We start from the raw sequence: 14,674 nt of genomic DNA, 5'->3' as shown, positions 1-14,674 counted from the left end.
TACGAAACAGAAATCTTTAACAAGAGCCAATGTTCGAGAGTTCTCAAATTTTCGAACAGACACCTTATTTCCTGACCAAGATCAAGAACGTATCACCTTTAAGTAATGGGGAGGTTTGACATATGAAATCAAACATCATAACGACATTTATACAAAATACAAACGAGAGCAACTGGAAGTATTTGCCGAAATACTGAAAAGTAAATGAAGTTATCATGGTGATAGGAGTGTAAAATATAGTTTGTCCAAAAAGGGGCGGGATGCATATCTGAATGTAAAGGAGATAACAATGAAGGGTGTAATAGAAACGGGTGTAACCGATCCAGATATATGGACCACGAGGAAGAACATATCATTTGATCTGAATCGGTTGATTTCTCGATCCTCATTTTAATTTCCGTTTTCTTGAATAGTCTTTGTATGATATTTGGATGTTTTGTTGTTAAATGTATAAAGATGTTTGTATTTCGTGTTTAATGATCGTAAATAAAACCAAATCAAACCATTTACAAATCCCAATCTGCTATTCTTGATATAAGATTGTTAACAAAGCGTGACTGTACTCACAGCTAGTCACTTGTTATTCGACTTCTAAATATGTTGTTTTATTTGGTATGATTTCTCTCCTCTTTGTAGTTGACTGTACTGGTGTCAACCCATGCCTGAACAGAGGTACCTGTGAGAACAATGCATGTACATGTGCTTCGCGATTTACTGGATTGTTGTGTGACGAAGGTATGTCAATATATCAGTATCACTGTCGGATCCAAGTGGGCACGAATCGGCACCCCAACCCTTCTTCGCGGCCTAAAAAGGGGTCGGAGCCAGAGAGAATGACAAAAGAAAAGAAGAGAAAATAAAGAGGAAATAATATTATAAGGCCATAGAGAAAATAAGAGGAAAAGCACCGCAGAGCGATAGAAAGACAAAAAAGAAAAAAAATGATTGAAACAATCGCCACTCTAAGATACGGGTCGGCAAACGTATTGGAAGCCACTGCAAGCTTTGCGTAACAGTATAATAACTAGACATTAAATTCGTCACGGAGACGTATCGGGTGATCTGCTTCTTTGATCGAGTCACAATACATGTAGAAACTCGGTGGGAAATTTTGCCTTTAAATACAAATCCACCCTCTACTCAAATAACACACCTAGCCCTATGTACAAGCTCATTTGGTAATCAAGGATGTAGAAAGAGTAGAAATGATTTCGCTGACTGTTGTTTGGTACAATATTGTTACCATTAAATTAATGGCAGAAATAGGCGAACAAACAACAAAATAACGTGTCGTTAATAAAGTTTAAGTCCTGTCCTGTACTAAATATGTATTATAGGAATAGGTTGGATCGTACAAGAGCAGCAAGAAAAGCGATGTTCAAGGTCGGGAATCGTGAGGAGACAATGTGCAGATGAGTTTTTAAAAGAAAGAACATGAACCGATGAGGAATAGTAAGAACCAAGAGGTATTCACTGAATCTGACCATTAAAAACACAAAGGCTAGACTGCATGTTTAGATTTATGACCCAGCCAAGTATCATGTTTTGACGGCAGTTTGGGTGAGTTGGTGAAAAGAATAACGAGTAGAATGAGTGTTAAACGACCGACTACATTCACGTAAGATATGGGTACCTGATTCTTACAAATTTACAATTATTTTTCCATTTCCTGGGTTTTGGTTTTGGTTTTGGTTTAGCGTTTGGTAAACTGTTTGGGCCATAGTTGAAGTAATCTGAACGACGTAATTTTGAACATTATCTGAACAAGTTTTAAGTTATTTGAGTTATCAACGATCAACATTTTTTTCTTTCAACGTTCATGAAATGATCCGTCAGATCGCTTTGACTTTCAACTAACTTTTGATTCATTTTAACTCGAGAGGTTTCTGACCAATGTATTTACTATACGAAACAGAAAACTTACAAATTAAAAGACTAATATTTGCGAGTCTTAAATTTATCTAATTTCATGACCAACGTCAGGAACTTGTTACCTTTGTTATACTAGGGAAGTTTGACATAAGAAATCAAACAACATTAAACGACAGTGATGCAAAATACAAAAGAGAGCAACCGGAGGTATATGCCGAAATATTAAAAACGTAAAGAAGAGTAATCATGGTAATAGCAGTGTAGAATAAACCACACTTAAAAAGAGAACGTTCAATTGAAGTATCAACAATCAAAGCAAAAGTATGTGCAATTAGGGATAGGGTGCATTCTGAATGTAAAGGAGATAACAATGAAGGGTGTAATAGAAACGGGTGTAACCGATCCCGACTCATATATGGACCCCGAGGAAGAACATATCGTATGATCGGAAGTGGTTGATCTCTCGATCCTCATTTTAATTTTTGTTTTCTGGAATAGTCTTGGTATGATATTTGAGTGTTTTGTTCTGATATGTTTTAAGATGTTTGTATTTCGTGTTTAATGATCGTAAATAAAACCAATTCAAACCATATACCAATCCCATTCCTATCACTTCTGCTTTCGCTTAAAAACGGGGTAAAGCAGAACATGGATACTTCTCTGTAGTTTGATAATGTCACAAAACAAATCCCAATCTGCTATTCTTGATATATGATTGTTAACAAAGTGTGACTGTACTCACAGCTAGTCACTTGTTATTCATCTTCTAAATATGCATGTTTTGTTTGGTATGCTTTCTCTCCTCTTTGTAGTTAACTGTACTGGTGACGACCCATGCATGAACGGAGGTACATGTGAGAACAGGACATGTACATGTGCTCCGGAATTTACTGGACCTTTGTGTGCCGAAGGTAAGAAAATATATCATTTTTACTGTCAGATCCGCCTTTTTGGGCGGCCTTAAAAAGAGTTGAGGCCAGAGAGTGACGGAAGAAAAAAAAAAAGTAAACAAAATATTTAAGGCCACAGAGAAGAAAACAGGAAAAGCACAGAGTGACAGAAAGAGACAAAAAAAAAATGATTAAAAAAAAGAAATCGGTACCCGGCACCGCGTTAGAAGACACTGTAAGCTATGTGTAATGTAAAAATTGGGGTGGGGTGGGCCTGTCAAGAATACCCCCACGTATCCTCTGCGTGTCGTAAAAGGCGACTAAAAGGGGACCATTCAGCATCAGGCCGCCTTTAAATAAGCCTAGCTTGCTCTGCATTGGGCAGCAGCGATGCAGTAGGAGTGTTTCAGCGGAAGATCCTTTTAGGACAACCCTCTATTCATATAACACACCTAGGCCTATGCACAAGCTTATTTGGTAATCAAGGATGTAGAAAGAGTAGAAATGATTTTGCTGACTGTTGTTTGGTAAAACATTGTTACCATTAAATTAATGACAGGTGTAGGCGAACAAACAACAAAATAACGTGTCGTTAATAAAGTTTTAGTACTGTCCTATACTAAATATGTATTTTAGGAATAGGTCGGATCTTACAGAGCAGCAAGAAAGGAAATGAACCGATTGGGAATAGTAAGAACCAAGAGGCATTCATCGAATCTGACCATTAAAAACACAAAGGCTAGACTGCATGTTTAGATTTACGACCCAGTCAAGTATCATGTTTTGACGGCAGTTTGGGTGGGTTGGTGAAAAGAATAGTGAGTAGAGTGAGTGTTAATCGGCCGACTACCTAATAACACAGAGTCAATGAGAAATCAGAACATGTATGTGTCAGTTCTGATGACAACTGGCCAATCAGTGCGCAGTCACAATGAGCCTTGCCCAAGAATTGTTGTTCTTCACAATATGACATTCAAGTAAGATATGGGTACCTGATTCTTACAAATTTACAATTATTTTTCCATTTCCTGGGTTTTGGTTTTGGTTTGGGCTTAGCGTTTGGTAAACTGTTTGGGCCATAGTTGAAGTAATCTGAACGACGTAATTTTGAACATTATCTGAACAAGTTCAACATTTTTTCTTTCAACGTTCATGAAATGATCCATTAGATCGCTTTGACGTTCACTTAACTTTTGATTCATTTTAACTCGAGAGGTTTCTGACCAATGTATTTACGAAACAGAAAAATTAAAAATTAAAAGACTATTAAATGTTTGAGAGTCTTAATTCACCTAATTTCATGACCAACGTCAGGAACGTGTTACCATTGTTATACTCGGGAAGTTTGACATAAGAAATCAAACAACATTAAACGACAGTGATGCAAAATAAAAAAAGAGAGCAACCGGAGGTACATTACGAAATATTGAAAAGTAAAGAAGAGTAATCATGGTGATAGCAGTGTAGAATAAACCACACTTAAAAAGAGAACGTTCAATTGAAATATCAACAATCAAAGCAAAAGTATGTGCATTTAGGGATGGGGTGCATTCTGAATGTAAAGGAGATAACAATGAATGGTGTAATAGAAACGGGTGTAACCGATCCCGACTCATATATGGACCCCGAAGAAGAACATATCGTATGATCGGAAGTGGTTTATCTCTCGATCCTCATTTTAATTTTTGTTTTCTGGAATAGTCTTAGATGATATTTGAGTGTTTTGTTCTGATATGTTATAAGATGTTTGTATTTCGTATTTAACGATCATAAATAAACCTAAATCAAACCATATACCAATCCCATTCCCATCACCCCTGTCTCCGCGTAAAAACGGGGGAAAGCAGAGCATGGATCCTTCTCTGTAGTTTGATAATGTCACAAAACGAATCCCAATCTGCTTTTCTTGATATAAGATTGTTAACAAAGCGTGACTGTACTCACAGCTAGTCACGTGTTATTAACCTTCTTAATATATTTGTTTTGTTTGGTATGCTTTCTCTCCTCTTTGTAGTTAACTGTACTGGTGACGACCCATGCATGAACGGAGGTACCTGCGAGAACAGGACATGTACATGTGCTACGGGATTTACTGGACCTTTGTGTGCCGAAGGTATGAAATATATCATCACTGTCAGATCCGCCTTTTGGGGGGGGGGGGGGGGGGCGGGTTTAAAAGGGGGTTGAGGCCAGAGAGTGACGGAAGAAAAGAAGAAAAAAAAGAGAACAAAATATTTGAGGCCACAGAGAAGAAAACAGGAAAAGCACAGAGTGATAGAAAGAGACCAAAAAAAAAATGATAAAAAAAAGAAAAATCGGTACCTGGCACCGCGTTAGAAGACACTGTAAGCTATGTGTAATGTAATAATTGGGGTGGGGTGGGCCTGTCAAGAATACCCCCACTTATCCTCTGCGTGTCGTAAAAGGCGACTAAAAGGGGACCATTCAGCATCAGGGGGCTGGTGGTGGTACTGGGTGGCACCAGTAGGACCAATAAAAACTTGCATCCCCTAAGACGTTGAATTGGGAAGGCGAGTTTAGGCCGCCTTTAAATAATGCTCTCCGATCGGGGTTAATTACAAGGAATTAGATCTTCGCCTTTTAATGAATTTGAGAAAATTAAGGACGGGTTCATGACTATTTATAGCAAGACTGTTTGAATATTTTTAAAGGCACTCATGGTTTGTCTGATTCTTTTCATTATTAACTCAGTAATAATGTGCACCGTACCTGAATTTGACGAATTGGTATCTTCTCCGACGTGTTCAACCGATGAATATGTGATCTACAATCAACAATGCAGCTTCTCTTGTCCGACTGGTTATAGCCGAGCGGGTCCGTCGTTTGTTATCTGCACGGGCTCAGGAAGTTTCTCGCAAATGTTTCCTCGTTGTGTGAGTAAGTGTAATTTCGGAGCACTGTGGTATATTCGTGAAAGTTCGATCCTTGCTCGGTGCTTACATCCTTGGACAAGCTGTTTAGCCTCCATTTCGACCTCACTGCTCAGGTGAAAATGAATACCTGTCATTGTTGGGTAATTAAAAATTAATACTGATATGGCTACCCTAAGTAATTAAGAAACAATCAATATTTCTTTCCTTATTATTTTCGAAAAACAGTCAGGATGACAAATATGGTCCGACCATGCAATGCGGTGTGTGTATTGGGATTTTACAGACGTGTATCAATTAGATATGATTATGTAAGTCTGGGGGACCGACCTTTTAAACGTCACCATCCGAAAGACGTGACTTAGTTTCGAACCTGCGTCCTCGGCTGAATCAGTTTGTAACTTCCATTGTTAGCTGGATTACATTTTAACGTGAAATTACTGACCAGTGTATTTACAATACGAAACAGAAATCTTAATAAGAGTCATGTTCGCGAGTTCTCAAATTTTCTATCACCTCATTTCATCTTTTCATGACCATCGTCAGTAACTGAAGTATATAAATAAACGTAATAATTTGTATAATATGAAGGTTAGACATATATACGAACTCAAACAACGTAAGGATATTAATGCATACTACAAAATAGAGCCAAGATATTGAAAAGTAAAGAAGGATAGTGATGGTGATACGAGTGTAGAATAAACCACAATAAAACATGGACACTGACCAGTGTATAACATATTTTATATATTATTTTGCAGAGTGTGATCCCAACGGCAGCGTTTGTCCAGAAACAGGTATGTTCCTCTCTAACATAAGTTAAACCGCGGATAGTCATTGTCCGACATGTTCATGTTCGCGATTTACCCATGATTTAACTTTTAATATGGCCCATAAATAATCTCTCTGTGTCTCTTAAAGGTACTATGTCCCATTTGCAGGCCAAAAAATGAAAAAGCTAAATTCCAACTGCATTTGAAAGATAATACTAATTTAGAACTTTAGAATATTTGTCATGGGATATTTATACTTCAGGCTTCAATTTTATTTAGCCGTTGACCTAGAAAACTATGATATTTATGTCTATCTGTCCATATGTCCCATAGCTTGAGTTTAAGCTGTTGGGGCGACAATGAAATTAAATGGACCTTGAGACACAATGTTCTCTTTAACTTTCTGTCTTCAGCCGCTCTTGATAGCTGCTCAAATGACATTCCCGGCCTGTCCATAAAGGTGTTTAAAAAAGTAGAACGGAGCTAACCAAAGATTGTTAATTCCGCAAAGCCATTGTGTTGCATAAAGCGATCCCTCCGTCAGTTGGTACATAGCCTCTTGTCGATGCCCTCGCGCTGTTGGAGTCTCTAAATTCTGACGAGCGAAGCGAGTCAGAGAAACCGAAGCGCTCGCGCTGAGGGCCTCTTGACAAGTGATCTGAATTATATATTCATGAGACCCGATTTCCTACTGAATTATGCATGTCTAGACCGCAGCGATTGTGTGTGTGTACGTGTGTGTTCGGGATTGCCCAACTAGGCTAGTCTGCAAGCACAGACCCTAATTTGACACTTTATCAAAAAATCATTGTGCCTTGAGAGAATCCTAGCCCAGCTATCTACTGGTACCTACTGGTTGTACCAATATAGGTCAGGAACAGCTATAGTACGTGGCATATGGTAGTCTTATAGTGCACACTCTCTGTTACGACTGACCAGGGTTTGTGCTTGCAGACTACAACTAGGCGGCCAGTCTCGCTCTCACGGAGGGAATTCGCACAGAGCGGTAGATATTACGTCATAGTAGCTCTCTCTGATTGGATGACTTTCACCGAACTCTGCTGGGTCGGAATATTCGCCAAACAAAGTAAAACATAAGAAATCCAGATCACTTGTCAAGAGGCCCTCAGCGCGAGCGCCTCGGTTTCTCTGACTCGCTTCGCTCGTCAGAATTTAGAGACTCCAACAGCGCGAGGGCATCGACAAGAGGCTAGTTGGTACATAGACTTGTACCGGTTTGCACGTAATGGCGAACGAGCGATCGTGGCGATAAGCGCTGATGACAAATACCAGACTCGAGTGGGTTCGCCTTGCACGCTAAGGGACGGCTTTTTTCGGTATATTTTATAGTTATTATTTCTGCACAGGTTTGGGAGTCAGGTGGGAAGGAGAGAACCCTATAACTTTTTCTTTTTTCTCTCTGTTTATTCTGAAAAAAATCCACTTTAACCGTTTATCGGTAGGCTTATAATATAACATTGTGTGGTTGTACGAAACTTGCTCCTGCGACAATTAACATAATTCGTTTGAGGTCCTTGCTTTAATTTTGTACACGTGTTCTAGATTAAATTAATTTATAATCTTTATATCTTTGTATACTCGAATATATATATTTTTTCTGTCGTGGGCGTCTTTCGCTGGTCATTGACAGAAATGTGTTGACTTTATAAAGTTGTTTTCGGTAGTATCCTCCAGACCTCTACTGTTATTCATTTTCGAATTATTTACTTAATCCATAGCTCAGGGCATGAATATGAAATCATGCTCTCCGATCGGGGTTTATTACAAGGAATGAGGTCTTCGCCTTTCAATGAATTTGAGAAATTTAAGGTCGGGTTTATGAATATTAGTAGCAAGACTGTTTGAATATTTCGAAAGGCACTCATGGTTTGTCTGATTCTTTTCATTATTAACTCAGTAATAACGTGCACCGTACCTATATTTGACGAATTGGTATCTTCTCCGACGTGTTCAACCGATGAATATGTGATCTTCAATCAACAATGCAGCTTCTCTTGTCCGACTGGTTATAGCCTAGACAGTCCGTCATCTGTTACCTGCACGGCCTCAGGAAGTTTCTCGCAAATGTTTCCTCGTTGTGTGGGTAAGTGTAATATAGGAGCACTGTGGTATATTCGTGAAAGTTCTTGACTCTTCTATGAAAGGTTCTGAGTTCGATCCGTGCTCGGTGCTTACATCCTTGGACAAGCCGTTTGGCCTCCATTAAGACCTTGGGTGAATAAGACACAATGAATTTTTCTTATAATTGTCGAAAAAAGTCAGGGTCATAAAATTGGGCCGATCAAGGCAATGAAAATATATCCAACTATTAAAGGCTTAATTTTTGTAAAATAAAATGCTCTTTTTTGTTCTTAAAGATACACTTGAGTTCTGGTAAAAAAAAATGAATTCTCACAGAATCAAACGGAACTTACACTGAATGTGTAAGATTACAAATTAATGTCATTTGCCAAACAATTTTGGTAAAAAATGTATACTGGCTGAGTAATGAGCATAGAAAGATAAAGAAATCAAAATGAGTAACCCCGACACGATTTGTGTAGTTCTGCATACATCTTCCTGTATGCAGTGCTTGTTACTTTACCAAGACTGGGCCAGATTTATTATGATTTTGATGGCTCCAGAACCTTGCAGAACTCACCTTTATCTTTAAATTCAGTTCGGGGGAGAACGATGGTACGTGCATCCTCTAAAATGTTAAATGCGTTTTGCAGGATTTTTTCTCGTGTAGCCTGATTTTTTTTCTTGATAATATTAAATATTCTTATCTGATGGTGACATCTTGGAAATTCCATAATCTATAATAAACTGTCCATTCTGTTGGAGAAGTTTTTTCTGGATTTTCCGAGCACTGAGGCACTGACAAGTGATATTATTAGTGTGTTTATACTGTGCGCCAGTACAGTGCAGTATACAGTACACGTACACATTGTATGTATGCAGTCTAGTCACGACGTCACGATCACATCACTAGCACGATAATTTATTCATCCGGTGTGCGCACGCATGCGCATTGGGTCTATCGTCTGAGGAAATGTCAGAATTAACGCCTAATGGGCATGCGCAGTAGTCGTGACTAAAGTTAAAAACGACTTCGTAGCTAAACACGACTTAGACAGGACTTAAACAGCTGTTTAATTAGACGCGACTTAAGACACGACTTCAGAATACGAAATTGAGTTAGACAGGACTTGGACGCGACCTCGCGTTTAAGTCTTATCTAAGTAAGACACGACTTCAGAATACGGGCCACTGTATTTTACACATTATCTGAACAAGCCTTTGTACGAGTTAGTTTTAATATTTGAGTTTCTAACGATAACAAATCTCATTTTGTTCAACGTTCGTGAAATCATTCGTAAGATCGCTAAGGCTACCAAAATATTTTGTCTACAGACCGTTTTTATTCATTTCAACCTGAAAGTTACTGACCAGTGTATTTACTGTATGGAGAGTCATGTTTGCGAGTTTCCGATCACCTAATTTGATGACCACCGCCCAGGAACGCTTTACCTTTGTCTAGAGGTTTGACATAAGAACTCTTACAACAACATTAATGCAATATACTAAAGAGAGCGACTGGACGTATTTGCCAAAATATTGAGAAGTAAAGAAGAGAAATCATGGTGATAAGCGTGTAGAATGAACCACAATTAAAAAGGGAACCTTCACTTAACAGATTATGAAACATGACAAAGGTATATGCACATAGGGATGGGGTTGTAAAGCAGATAACAATGAAGGGTGAAATAGAAATGGCGGTTAAAAAAGTTCAGGTAATTAGACAGTGAAGAACGTCCAAGGTGGAGTGGTCATGGTCCTATAACGATGAAACAAATTGGTTGAAATATTTGAGAACTCGCAAACGTGACTCTTATCATGGTTTTCTGTTTAGTACTGTATGTATGCATCACCTGTGGTAACACTGGATACTGACTAGTGTATTGTACAATTAAAATATTTTATCTATTATTTTTGCAGACTGTGAAAACGCTTCCGCCGGTTGTAAAACAGGTATGTTTCTTTTAAACCTAAGTTAAACAAGGGATAGTGATTGTCCGACCTATTTTTAGCCGTGATGTTACACTTAATATAGCCCAAAAATAATCTCTTCGTGTCGCGTAGTATTTATCGTGGGATACATATACCATATGCTTCCATATTAGTTAACGGTTGAAAACTAAAACTATTATATCTATCTCACTATCTGACCAACTGTCTATATGTCCCATTTGTGTCACATAGCTTAGACGCCGGTGGGGCGATAATTTAATATATAGAAATGGATCTTGAGACACAGGTTCTCTATAATTTTCTGTCTTCAGCTGCTCTAGTTAGCTGCTGAAACGACATTCCCTTCATTTGCGTTCTGAGCTAATGAAGATCATAAATGGCTATCCCTGCAAAGCATTCTGTTGCAGAAAACAATTCTTTTGTCAGTTGGTGCATATAGATTTGTGCCTATACAGTGTGAGTCAAAAAAAGTTTACACCTAGAAAATTGCTTCTTTTGTATTCGCATTTGTATGTAAGGCGCCATGAGAGTCATGCCTGACCACCTGTTGAATAAGAAACCAACATTATTATCATTTTTATTATACCCGACAATAATTTTTCACTGTGATTGATTTTCTTTTTAGGTAGGATTAAGTGGCTCAATGAGGTTTAGAACGAAGGCATGCAACGCCAGTTAGGATTAAATAATGTCAAAACATTCCTGCATGGTATTGGTAAAGCTTTTATTATTAGCATACATGTGCATTGTCCGTAAAGGCAACAAAATAAAAAGCTTCCCAATAGAGTGGAGAGTGTGCACTGTGCAGCGTGAGTCCAAAAAAAGTTTACACCTAGAAAATTGCTAATTATTTTAAAAATCATCTATGAACAGTAAATTATTATACATCTAATGAAAGAGTGTTTTATCCCAAATCATTTGGTATCATATTCGTGTGGTATGTGTTCACGCTTGGATAAACAGGAGACATGACAATCACTCTCGCCATCGCCCTGCCCATCGCCTTTCTACTTCTTGTTGCCATTTGTCTTCTTGCGTTCGTCTACCATCGCTATGGAATGGTACGCGGTCGGAAAGGACGTGCTATTACGCCTGAGCCCTTGGTGCAGGTAAATCTTCAGAAGCGCTTTCAGGATTTACACAAGCAGGGGAAAAAAAAGGATTACACCCTTACAAAAAAGTACCATGGTAACCATGGTAATCATGGTACCAAACAATGAAATACATTGTTTGATGACCCTATGTTTATCATTGTTTGACAAAAAGCCATGGTTATCATGTTTTTTTTTATAAGGGCAATACGGGAGCGTGTGGGGCACGATTTATCGTTATAGTGAGCGTTTTCGTTATGGATGAAACCTATGACCAGACCTTGAAAGTAAAATTGCTTAATCAAATTGATGTCTGTTCTAGTTTCTAGGCATGCTACCTAAATTCCTAAAACTATTGCTATATGATTTGATTTGATAATTTGGGATTAATATTTTTTTAAAGTGCAAACAAGACCAACTCGTCTGTTTGGAGCCAGCAGGGCCTTAATAACCCATATACTTTAACACAGAAATAACGCCCTTCTGGCTCTAGACGAACTCAAACTCGTTCACTACTCACAAGTATTCAAAGCTGGTGATATTTTGATTAGAAAGTAGAAGAGCCTGCATGGTGGAGATTTCCACAGGGGCGCATGTTGTACCCACTGCATCAACTAATGTACGCGAACATTACAAAATGTATTACAAGATCCGGACGTCGTTTCCAAGGGATATACAAAAGGGTATTGAAATTGCCTTTAAGGTGATTCCTTGACAAACATTGTATACAGTTTTTGGCACAACACCCATGTTTTATACCATGCATTCGACATTCACAGTGTGATTAGTTGATATGCTTCTAAAGGCTCGTTCTGATTTGACGTATAACCACCTTTAAAAAAAAAACGCCCGTTTTTTATTTAGTTTTTTCTTCTTCTTCAAACGTGTAAATGAAGGCAAATGTACACAACCTAGGTAGTACGTGTATTCGCTGAGCTACGTCTTATAAGATACAGATATGTAAAGTTCATATGTACTTTATGTCATGATATTATAAAACCACCATTCTTTATCCATCTGACTTATCAGGAAGGCACTTCAGGAGCAGGACTACAGCGGAGCAGCAGTGTCGGCCACCAGCCTTCAGGTGACATCAACCCTCCATTGGTGAACGAGTTCAGCGATGGGCTAGAGATGGACTCTAAATTGAATAGTGATGAGGTGGATCGCCATGATGCCGAAGTCAAGGGCCTGCCCTATCGGCAGACAGTAGATGAACATCGAGCATCCAGTGGTAACCGGGCAAAAGAGTCCGACTTAAATGAGGTCCCCCAAAAGGAATTGCGAGTATAAAGTCTACCATGGATCTCTTGACACCTAATTCTAAACGATTCTGTAAACCAGACATGGAGATCTTGCAATTTTTTATATTTGGGGTTGAGGGGGGGGGGGGGGGAAGTGACCTTTACATTCACTCAGTAGCTTATTCAGGGTAGAATTGGGCTAGCAAGAGCCCACCCCCCCCTCTTAAGCTGTTTAGGTTCTTTGACACACAAAGGAATACTTCTTCTTGCCGTCAGGCCTATGTCTTCCTCATGTTGGGTTTCCATTCTATTCCACATTTCTCTCTGGTTGGGATGCCCCCACCATTACTGGATACGCCAATGTGCTTATCTATCCTTATGCTGTCACTTCGCTCTGTGTGACTTTTGCTAATTATACGGGTTTTTTTTTTGTATCGCTTACTGTTCACGGTATAAATATAAGCTTTATAATCAACCTTTCTACCCTTTGTATGTTGAACTAACATTAAGTTGAATTTGTTAATACGGGGTGTTTAAAAAGAAAACGCAGCAATATTTTGATTGGTAACATGTGGCTGTGTCTCTTAAGTACGTAGGCTTTAGTGCGCAGACACTGATACGCACGAGGGTTTGTGCTTGCACACTAAATGAAAGGCGGGATTAAAGCCCGTGGTTCGATTTGTTACATCACTGGATGCAGCTGATTCGAGATTATTTACACAATGAATTATTATTTACGATAACATGATATCAAGGATTATGTGTAGTATTGTAGGAAAAAGCTGTAACTTTAATGTCACTAATGGCGCCGGCTCCTACCTTCTATTCTTTCATGTTAATGGGACCCATTTACAAGCTTTGCTTTTTAGGGGTCCGTACCAGTACCAGTGTGATGGTAAATTGTTTTTAATGATTGGCTGAATAAATTGAAGTGAAATTTACAATGTGTGACCAAAACATATTTAAATATATTCTTGTGAATTTGGATGAATTAAATAATTGAATTGAATTGAATCTAGTGCTCACAATGTCCCGGTAAGCGCGTTTCCGTTTTACACCCTGCCCTAGGCTTTTCGGCAAGAAATTACACGAAACATGCTGTATCCGAAGTCTAAGTTTGTTTATATCGACGTCAAGAATAGCGAAGCCAAAGCTTATGTACAATTTCAATTGGGGATGCGAGGGTCTTTCTTGTTCAAGAGACGGTTTTCCCGATATATTATTGTTTTGTTATCGCTGGGCTAAATTTTGCGAGCTGATCACGCATCCTCACGCTCTTAGAGTATTGCGTATTAATGGATAAAAATAAATGATACGACTAGGAAGATCAACTAGTATAGAGAGTTAGCTAGCGCTACGTGACGTTTTCAGAGTTCTGGTGGTGTGCAGAGCGCCGAGGCAAGATGTGGACGACTAGACTCCGAATACCAGTCGGTTTGTAAAATTTTATTGGAGAAAAGCCTAGGGCAGGGTGTAAAACGGAAACGCGCTTCCCGGCGTGTCGACAGCCGTGTCCCACAATGCATCACCAACTGCATGACGCGTGCATGATGATACTTGGGTACAGGAACCGGAAGTCGCTCTATGTACGCAATTTAAAATACATTACAGCAGTGGTAGCAGTATCAGTGAATCATCCTGCCTTTGAAAAGGGATTTGTTTAAGTTTTTTAGGTTTCTACTGGTCTCAAATTTAATGGAGGCATATCTTAGCCAAACTTGACTTTTCTACTTTAGGATCGGCGCGCTACCCTGAAATCCCACGTGTCGCATATAACCCGTTCGACTTTACTTCTGGAAGCGTGTGAACATTACAATGACGTATTGCGTAATTTGGAAATAATTAACGTGTACATAGGCAATACTACCATGGTGT

General features: G+C 38.8%; 2 protein-coding genes across 2 annotated transcripts; both read left to right on the top strand.

Moving 5' to 3' along the window:
- Window positions 1–5,478: 5,478 nt before the first annotated feature.
- LOC105442373 (E-selectin-like) lies at window positions 5,479–11,118 on the top strand. Its single transcript, XM_030989311.1, has 5 exons — window positions 5,479–5,660; window positions 6,418–6,453; window positions 8,348–8,533; window positions 10,432–10,464; window positions 11,090–11,118. The coding sequence occupies exons 1-5, from the start codon at window positions 5,480–5,482 to the stop codon at window positions 11,116–11,118; spliced, it is 465 nt and encodes a 154-aa protein (XP_030845171.1). The 5' UTR covers window position 5,479.
- Window positions 11,119–11,427: 309 nt separating this feature from the next.
- On the top strand, window positions 11,428–12,918 carry LOC115925427. Its single transcript, XM_030989207.1, has 2 exons — window positions 11,428–11,573; window positions 12,585–12,918. Exons 1-2 carry the CDS (start codon window positions 11,433–11,435, stop codon window positions 12,846–12,848), a joined length of 405 nt encoding a protein of 134 aa, XP_030845067.1. The 5' UTR covers window positions 11,428–11,432; the 3' UTR covers window positions 12,849–12,918.
- The last annotated feature ends 1,756 nt before the right edge of the window (window positions 12,919–14,674 follow it).

Source organism: Strongylocentrotus purpuratus, unplaced genomic scaffold (assembly GCF_000002235.5).
Source record: "Strongylocentrotus purpuratus isolate Spur 01 unplaced genomic scaffold, Spur_5.0 spur5_contig_842, whole genome shotgun sequence".
NCBI lineage: Eukaryota > Metazoa > Echinodermata > Echinoidea > Camarodonta > Strongylocentrotidae > Strongylocentrotus > Strongylocentrotus purpuratus.
Note: the sequence above shows the minus strand (reverse complement) of the source record. Positions and strands in the feature narration are given on the sequence as shown.

Coding starts and splice junctions, on each gene's coding strand:
- LOC105442373 (XM_030989311.1), top strand. CDS start 5,480: ATGTGCACCGTACCTGAATTTGACGAATTGGTATCTTCTCCGACGTGT. Junction 6,454..8,347: donor CAGCGTTTGTCCAGAAACAG/GTATGTTCCTCT, acceptor TTATTAACTCAG/TAATAACGTGCACCGTACCT. Junction 8,534..10,431: donor AATGTTTCCTCGTTGTGTGG/GTAAGTGTAATA, acceptor TTATTTTTGCAG/ACTGTGAAAACGCTTCCGCC.
- LOC115925427 (XM_030989207.1), top strand. CDS start 11,433: ATGACAATCACTCTCGCCATCGCCCTGCCCATCGCCTTTCTACTTCTT. Junction 11,574..12,584: donor CGCCTGAGCCCTTGGTGCAG/GTAAATCTTCAG, acceptor CTGACTTATCAG/GAAGGCACTTCAGGAGCAGG.